At 63.0% G+C, this 8,574-nt stretch overlaps 1 protein-coding gene across 1 annotated transcript in view; it reads left to right on the top strand.

The window, feature by feature from the left end:
* Positions 1-8,574, top strand: part of EPB41L1 (erythrocyte membrane protein band 4.1 like 1) — a 30,152-nt gene that overhangs the window by 3,273 nt on the left and 18,305 nt on the right. The window contains exons 3-13 of the mRNA XM_035893279.1: positions 772-876; positions 953-995; positions 1,652-1,727; positions 2,036-2,254; positions 2,360-2,447; positions 2,757-2,909; positions 3,609-3,706; positions 3,852-4,027; positions 4,451-4,599; positions 5,153-5,188; positions 7,127-7,318. Coding sequence (XP_035749172.1) covers positions 772-876; positions 953-995; positions 1,652-1,727; positions 2,036-2,254; positions 2,360-2,447; positions 2,757-2,909; positions 3,609-3,706; positions 3,852-4,027; positions 4,451-4,599; positions 5,153-5,188; positions 7,127-7,318 — 1,335 coding nt within the window. The remainder of the gene's footprint in view (positions 1-771; positions 877-952; positions 996-1,651; positions 1,728-2,035; positions 2,255-2,359; positions 2,448-2,756; positions 2,910-3,608; positions 3,707-3,851; positions 4,028-4,450; positions 4,600-5,152; positions 5,189-7,126; positions 7,319-8,574) is intronic.

Consider the following 8,574-nt stretch of genomic DNA (forward strand, 5'->3'; position numbering starts at 1 on the left):
GCTTTGCAGGGCAGCAGGAGCCCAGGGCTGCAGCTGGGGCAGCGAGCTGCCGGGGCCACGACGCTTGGTGCCCTGGGCTGCCGCCCAGTGAAGGTGCTCTGGTAAATGGGTGCCTCAGAGAGGGGAGATGGGGGCTGCCAGGCTGTAAGCAGGGTAGAAATGCACATGGGAAGGGTTGTTCCTCCATCTCTGTGAGCAAGCCTGGGCCTCGCTGCCACCAGTAATGAAGGGAAAAATTCAGGGGAACTCAAAGGACCAGATAACGAGGGTGCCCTCCATCCCTGTGGGTGGCTCAGGCTCTTCGTGGCTCTCGTTTGTCACTCTGTGCTCGGGACCCAGCCACCACCGATGCAAGCAGGGAGGCTGTTCGGAAGGAACTCGTCCCACAGGCAGCCCCGGCTGCCACCAGCTCTGGGGCACGCTTGTCCCAGCTTGCTGGGCTGGAGCAGAGGTGCCCGGGCTGGCTGGACCTCTCTGGTTTGGCATCGCTGTCTCCTGGTGTGATGGATGAGCTGGGCAGGCACCGGGTCCTGCTGGTCCATGGGACCTGCTGCCTGCACCACCCTGGGTCTCCCCAGAGTGGCACTGCCGTGTGAGAGGGCTGCTCCCAAAGGCGGCCCAGCACCTTTTGGTGGTTGCCTGGAGGGCCAGGGCTGCCCTGACCCTCCCCAGTGCTCCCTGCTTGCACCCAGCGGGTGCTGCCTGCGCCTGCCAGGTCTGCAGGAGCAGAGGGGAGCTGGCTCACCAGCAGCTTCTCTGTGTCTCCGACAGAAGCATGCCCGAGGCCAGGTCCTCTTTGACATGGTGTGTGAGCACCTCAACCTCCTAGAGAAGGACTACTTTGGCCTCACCTTCTGCGACTCGGACAGCCAGAAGGTGAGCACGGGGGTTCCCTCCGCGGCCACCCGCTCTGTGGTGGGGGACCCCCTGACCTCCTGTCTCCTCGTTGCAGAACTGGCTGGATCCCTCCAAGGAGATAAAGAAGCAGATCCGCAGTAAGTGGCCAGGGGGGTCCATCCTCCCCAGCCCTGGGGCATCCCGTGGGGTTCCTGGGCGGCTCGGCTGTCTTCCTGCTGGTCCCACCTTTGGCAGCTGGCCTGGGGACAGGATGCTGTTGCTCGTTTGGCTGCCTGTTACCCACCTCTTATCTTGCCCCCCTCCACCTGGCATGAGTAAAGGACCCCGTCTGTGCCACTGGAGAGCTGGCTGAGACCTGGTCCCTGTCTGGATGCCATCCCCACCGGCCCTGAGCAGGGAGGACAGGGATGGGCAGATGAGGGAAGGGCCTGCTGGGGCAGGTCCTGGTGTGCCTTTGCCCATGGTGTTGCCTCGCTGGGGCGGCAGAAGGGCTATTGCCCAAGGTGTCACCTTCTGGGACACATGAGGCTTTCGCTGTGATACTGGTAGTCATGCTGAGCTGATGGCCCCTGAAGCTGTCGTGCTTTCCTCTCCCCAGCTGTTTGGGGAGGGTTAACCAGGTCGTGCTGGTGTCCCAGTGCCTGTTCTCTTGGCCACTTCTGGAGCCCCCTTGCCCCTGCCCTGCGCGAGGCTTGGGGGGAGTTGTGGGACCCTTAGCAGATGCCTGGGTGCTCTCGCACGCCTGCGCATGGCCAGCGTGGGTGCTGCCCTTACTGCTCTTTCCCCTCCCTAGGTGGGCCCTGGAACTTCGCCTTCACTGTGAAATTTTACCCTCCAGACCCTGCCCAGCTCACAGAGGACATCACGAGGTGAGGACCACCCCTCCCTGGGCACCACAGCCGCGGCAGCTCCCCGGGGACTGGCTGGGAGCGGGTGGAGGGGCAGGGCTCGGGCAGGCCCTGGGCAGTGGGGACATGCCTGGGGGCTCGCTGCCCTCCCGCTGCGTGTGGCATGCCCAAAGCATGCAGAGAGGGCTGGGAAGGTGGTGGTGGGAGGCAGCAGTGCCCACGGAGGGCAGCACGAGGTGGGGTGCATGCTGCTGCTTCCCAGGGAGCTCCAGCCTGCTCCGGGGGGCATGTGCCTCTGCCCTGCTCTCACTCTCTGCCCCCTCCTGCAGGTACTACCTGTGCCTGCAGCTCCGTGCAGACATCATCACGGGGCGCCTGCCCTGCTCATTTGTCACGCATGCCCTGCTGGGCTCCTACGCCGTGCAGGCCGAGCTGGGTGACTATGATGCCGAGGAGCACGTGGGCAACTATGTTAGCGAGCTCCGCTTCGCCCCCAACCAGACACGGGAGCTGGAGGAGCGCATCATGGAGTTGCACAAGACCTATCGGTGAGCCCCAGGAGAGGATGGGCTGGTGGCAAGGAAGGCACCGGACAGCTGGCTCGTGCCCCATGGGGCACCTGGCCACGTGTCCCCCTCTCTGTCTCCGTGCAGGGGAATGACCCCCGGAGAAGCAGAGATCCACTTCCTGGAGAACGCCAAGAAGCTCTCCATGTACGGGGTAGACCTGCACCATGCCAAGGTACGGGGCCATGGGGCTGCCAGGGCGATGGCCAGGGCCGCTCCATCCCACCCTGCTGCCTGCCCAGCCCCTTCGTCCCACAGCAAAGGTTCAACAAGGGCAGGGTTGTGGGCAGCTGGCTCTGCCTGGCCCTGTGCTGGACCCAAGGACCTTCAGAGACCCAACCTCAACCAGTCTGTAATTCAGTGACCTGTCAGCCAGTCCACTGTAGCAGAGCACTGAGTAGGAGGGAGCATGGCACTGCTGGCAGGACTGGTTCTTACTGGGCGGCTGAGCAGTCCCCTCCTGTCCCCCCCTTTCCTCCTCCAGGACTCAGAGGGCATCGACATCATGCTGGGCGTCTGTGCCAATGGCCTCCTCATCTACAGGGACCGGCTGAGGATCAACCGCTTTGCCTGGCCCAAGATCCTCAAAATTTCCTACAAGAGGAGTAACTTCTACATCAAGATCCGCCCAGGCGAGGTGGGTGCCACGCGTCAGGCAGGGTGCCCAAGTTAATGGCCACACTGGCCAAGAGGGCGCATCCCCTGGGGCCAGTGGAGGCTTTCAGCAAGTGCTTTCTTGTTCCTGCTCTTTTTCTCACCAGCAAAGTGACTTCAGCAGGCTGGGGGCACCAGGCTCCCTCCCCCACCAGACAGATGCTGAGACCCCGCTGCTGTAGGGAGGTCACCCAGGAAGGGGGGTTGAGGGCCGTTTTTGATGTGCCTTCTGTGCTTCCTCCACAAACATTGGGAGGCCTTTCCATTAGTTTTCTGCCTTTATTTTCACTCTTTTCACTTTTATGTGCACTGATGGGAGAACGCACTTCCACCCACGTTTTCCAGCAGGCAGGAGGACAAGGACGGTGCATCTAAGATGGAGAGTGATGCCCTCTTGCCAGTATGAGCTGTAAATGGGTTTTGTTTCTTGAGGGAATTTACCTTGCGCTGAAAAGCCATTTACAGTTGAGGAAAGTGCTTGGGCCAAAAGTGGGGGGGTGCGATCCCACCACCCAGTGGGGCTGTGCATGGACCTTTCCAGCACTGCTTTGAAGGCGACTTTTTTTTGCACGGTCACGGCTCCTGCCAGGGGCACCTGAGGGCCTTGGCAAGGCTGGTCCCATCCCATCGTGTCCTCTAGGACAGGGTCTGCCTGTAATGGCGTGTCTCTGTCTTCCCCCAGTATGAACAGTTTGAGAGCACCATTGGCTTCAAGCTGCCCAACCACCGCTCTGCCAAGCGTCTCTGGAAGGTCTGCATCGAGCATCACACCTTCTTCAGGTGAGGAGACCTTCCCCCGACCTTCAGGCCTCCCTTCTCAGAGGCCAATGTGCTCCTGCCTCTGCCGCAGTGGGTGCCCATGGGGGGCAGTGCCGGGGGGCACGGCTGGGGCTGGCTGACCCCACTCCACCTCTCCCACCCCTAGGCTGGTGTCCCCGGAGCCGCCCCCCAAGGGCTTCCTGGTGATGGGCTCCAAGTTCCGCTACAGCGGGCGGACGCAGGCGCAGACACGGCAGGCCAGCGCCCTCATCGACCGCCCGGCTCCCTTCTTCGAGCGCTCCTCCAGCAAACGGTACACCATGTCTCGCAGCCTTGACGGAGGTATGCCCCAAATTGGGGAGGGGGAGGGAGATTGGTCCGCTGGCGGGAGCGAGGGGGACATGCTCCTTGGCTTGTCTCTGCGAGCGGCTCGGCTCCTTTGGCAGGGTTACGGCAGCCATCAGGCTTCCTGCTGGAAGCTGTCCCCACCGCATCCCCATGGCAGAGGGTCTGTCCCCCCCGCAAGTGATGGCTCAGGCTGCATATGGGCAGGGGGACCTGGCAGGGCTGGGGTCGGGCAGCGTGGGGATGGGGCTTCCCCCAGCTCCCTGTGCCCGGGGACCCCTGGGACCAGCTGTCCCTACTGCAGGGCATTTGGGGCTCCTCAGCCCCCAGGTCTGAGCTGGCAGGGCGGGGGCAGGGGCTGGGGGGCTGGGTGTTGGGGGTGGCAGGGCTGGGGTGACCCGGGCTCTCCCCCACGGGCAGAGTTTTCGCGCCCGGCCTCCGTCAGCGAGAACCACGACGCCAGGGCAGAGGGCGAGAAGCCGGATGAGGACGGTGAGTTTGGCAGCAGGAGGCGGTCGGAGACGGAGGACGAGGAGGTGACCACCCCAACAAAAATCAAGGAGCTGAAGGTACAGAGGAGGTGAAGGGTAGGCTGGCTGACGCCTGGAGCGGGCAGGCAGGGGACCAGGCAGAGGTGGCAGGGCTGGGCTGCAGGCAGGAGGGGTTACCTCAGGGCACAGCCCCTGCAGCCCTTTCTCCGCTGGCTGTGCCCCAGGCTGGTGGGACTCCTGGGACATGGCTCTTGGCCTTCACCGGTGGAAATGGGGCTGTCTCAGGGGCTCGGCTCAGCTCTGATTCCTCAGCACCCTCCAGATGGTCTCAAGGCTCGTCCCCAGGCACGGCTGGACCAGGGAGCAGCCCCGCTTCGGGACAGGGATGGGGATGGGGACAAGCCAGGCACACCAGTGCCCACTCGCGCTTGCCGCTGCCCAGGCACAGCCCACCCACCCCCTGCCCTGGCCCCCAGGCTGGCCCGGGGATGCCCGGGCCCATTTCAGCCCTGAGGGGAGGGGGGGTCTGGTCCTGCTGGGCCCTACCAGCCCATCAGCTTAACTGTGATGTTTGTGACGAGTTCCCTCGACTGACCCTGCTGGTTACTTTTAACCCTCTCTCTGCTGCCAGCCGGAGCACGAAACAACCCCCAGGCACAAGCAGGAGGTATTCTCTCTCTGGAGTATCTTAGTCCTCATCGGTGCATCATACTGTCCATCCTTTCCAAAGCAACACTGTGTGTCACCCTATTTACTGGAATACAAGATGCACCAGGGCGGGGGTTGGATGCTAGAGAAGCCCGATGAGCAGAGAGCTGGGGATCTGCCCCAGCACGCACACGGCATCTTCTATCCCACTAAGTAGGGGAGTCCTAATCGTATGTTTGAGCAAGAGCCCTCCCAAGGTGCAATGGCCAGGCCCCCGTGCTGAGTCCTTGGCCTGTTGGGAAGACCTGGCTGCTGCTCTTGTTACTGACTCTGCCATGTCCTCGCCTTGTGTCTCCTCTCTCTCCGTCCAAGCCCCGTGGCCCAAGCTTTCCCATGGAGGCTGGTCCCATCGCTCCCGCTGGCACCCTGGCCCGCGCTCTGCTTTTGCCTTACCCAAGCTGCCTCCGTCTGCCACCTGCCCTGCCCGGTGGCTCCGCTCTCCCGCAGCTCCCCGTGCCGGCGGCGTGGTTCCCCTCCACCGAGAGCCCAGCCAGAGCTCCTCACACCGCTGCGGCTGCCATCCCACCCTGCCAGGGGCAAATCAGTCTCCAAGCTGCCCATGGAGGCCAGCGGGCAGCCACCCGCGTCTGTGCAGCCTGAGAGCGGGCTGCCGCAGAGAAGAGGGAGGCTGCGCCCTCCCTGCACAAACTCCCGTGTCCGCGGTGGCCCCCCATCAGGAATGATTCATCCCAGCCTAAAATCTGCGGCTGCTCCCCAGGGGTTTCCCCTCCACTCACAGTGGGACGTGGCTCCTCGCTGGAGCCGTCAACGGGGGCAGATGCAGCTGGGCGGTGGGGTTTGGCTGTGCTGGCACCACGCCACCCTCGGCGTCCTGCTCAGCGCCACAGGGCAGACCCCGCCGGGGCGGTGGGCACTGGTCCTGGTCCCTCCCCTGCCCACCTCATTGCTTACCCCGCTGCATGTGCATGTGCTGCTCCCCCGGCGCACCCCGAGCCCAGAGGTGGGCAAACCATGAGGCGCTTCGCCACGGCCCCAGCTACGTGAGGCCATGGACAGAGGTTTTTCATGAGTTGCACTGAGCCTTCAGGATCTGGAAAATTTGGTAGGGTTTTTCATTTGCTTGGGTCTCTGGGCTGTTGGCGAGGAGAAATACTGGGAGGGTATTTTAGGTGACTCCTTTCGAACCTCAGAAGAGGTTTGAGTTTGAGCTGGAAGCAGAAGGGGTCCCTGCTCTTGCTGGTTCTTGCTTTGAGCCAGTTTGCCCACCTCTGCGGCAGGACGAGGGGAGCCGCCCTGCTGCCTGTACCGTCACAAAATGATGCTCTAATGCTGAACCCCACCTCGCACCCCAGCATGTCCTCTCTTCGCAGCAGGCCAGGGCCCACCCCACCCCCAGCCACCGCTGGGCCCAGGCTGGTCTGCGGTGACCCGGGCTCAGATCCGTGTTGGACACCTCTGACAGCCCTTGGCCTCCTGTCCTTTGGCAGAAGCCCGCTTCGAAGGAGCTCTCTTGGAAATGCTGGTTTCCCGCCCTGCTGGGACAGAGGCTCAGGCCCCCCTCGTGCCTGGCCCGAGAGCACAACAGAGGGGGCTGCCGGTATTTCCCATAGGCCCCGATCCCTTGCCCATCCCAAGGGAGAGCCCACTCTTCCTCTGGGTGGCTTAGCTTGTCCGCAACGGGCTGTGCTGGAGATGCCGAAGGGGCACTCTGCGCCCCTCACGGTGGGGAGCCTGCCACGCGTGTTCGGCCACGTGCGGCCTTTTTGCTGCTCCCTGCAACAGGAACTGCAGACTGGGGTGCTCTGACACGCTGCTCATTTGGCTCATGAGGCCCTAAATTCAAGCCCAGTGTGACACAGACCCTCCCAGAGCCCCTGCTCATCTCTTTTGCCTTGGCTGCTGCTTTAATCACGGTTATCTTCTTCCCTTCCCCAAGTTTCTAGACAAGCCAGAAGACGTTTTGCTGAAGCATCAGGCCAGCATCAATGAGCTGAAACGGACCCTGAAGGAGCCCAACAGCAAGCTAGTTCACCGGGACCGGGACAGGAGGCTGCCTTCCTCACCAGCCTCTTCCTCACCCAGGCATGAGGATGAAACACCAAAGGGAACCCCAGAAAAGGCCAGTGAGGTTGGTTCTGCTGCTTCTCTTATGGAGGGTGTCAGGTTGTTTGCAGGGAGGGGTTCCTCAACAATTGGGCTCTGGGTCTCTGCTGCCTGTGCTCCCCAAGGGGGGTGGAGTAGAGATGACGTGGTGGGGACATGGGGGCCTTTGGCCAGGCTGTTCTCTCTGGGGTTTGTAACAAGCTAACCTAACTGTATTCACGCTGCTGGTAGCGACCTCCCCTTGTGCCCAGGCACTACATGGGGCTGGACTTCTCGTCCTTCTCCAGAGGGCTGTGCTCTGGGGGTACCTGAGAGTTGGGCTAGGGCTGTGTTGGCCCGTTGGATGGGACTTTCCACACCCCTCATACCAGCAGGGCTGTTCCCGGCAGTGCCTGGCGTAGCTCTTGCCCGAGGGGTGTCATCAGCAGAGCGGGATCAGGCACCTCGTGGGATTCTCACCAGCCAGGACCGGGTGGTGGGAGTTGGCAGAGGGGTGAGTGGTGCCGCACTGGCATCCCCCACACTCGTCCTCCCCTCCTGGCATTTTGCCTGCTGGCTTTGCAGTGGGACCGTGAGTGTGAAAGGAAGGCACCTGGGGAGCTGGAATTGGAGGTGCCAGGACATGCGGAGCCCACGGTGGTGCGCGAGGGGTGCGGATGTGGCACGGCTGGGTGCTATATGGCGCTGGCATCCCAGTTGGCTCAGTACGGGCAGCCTGTGGCTGGGGCATCCCTGCTGCCAGCGTGAGTGCCCTCTCCCCGCCAAGAACCCTCCCGGTGTTCTCATCCCCATGGGGGCTCTGGAGCCAGCCCTGTGCCTGTGCCAGCGGGCATGGCGGCCGGCAGGGTGGACACCCCACGCAGGGCCCGTGTTGCCCTGGCTGTGCCCTGGGGGAGTCCTGCAGAGTGGGTGAGGATGCAGGGCTGGGCTGCGAGGAGGCTGCGGGGGGGCTGGGCCAGGGGCTCCCTGCAGGGGATTCGTGATGTGCATGTGTGCCTGCTGGGTCCCAGCACCGAGCGGAGACCCGGGGCTGCTGCAGGGCGACCCAGGCAGAGGTGAGCTCGTGGCCCCTCCTCAAAGCGCTGAGCTGGGAAGAGGGACTGCACCCCCTGACTCTTTTACAAGCAAATACACAAAGTGCAGAGATGTGAATGGAGCATCTAGAGCTGGCACAGCTGTGACCTCTGTTCATCCACCCGCTCATCCATCCACCCGCTCATCCATCCACCCGCTCATCCATCCACCCACCCACCCATCCACCCACCGTTTGTGCCTTCATTC

The sequence above is a fragment of the Egretta garzetta genome, unplaced genomic scaffold (genome assembly GCF_000687185.1).
Source record: "Egretta garzetta isolate BGI_Z169 unplaced genomic scaffold, ASM68718v1 scaffold440, whole genome shotgun sequence".
Lineage (NCBI taxonomy): Eukaryota > Metazoa > Chordata > Aves > Pelecaniformes > Ardeidae > Egretta > Egretta garzetta.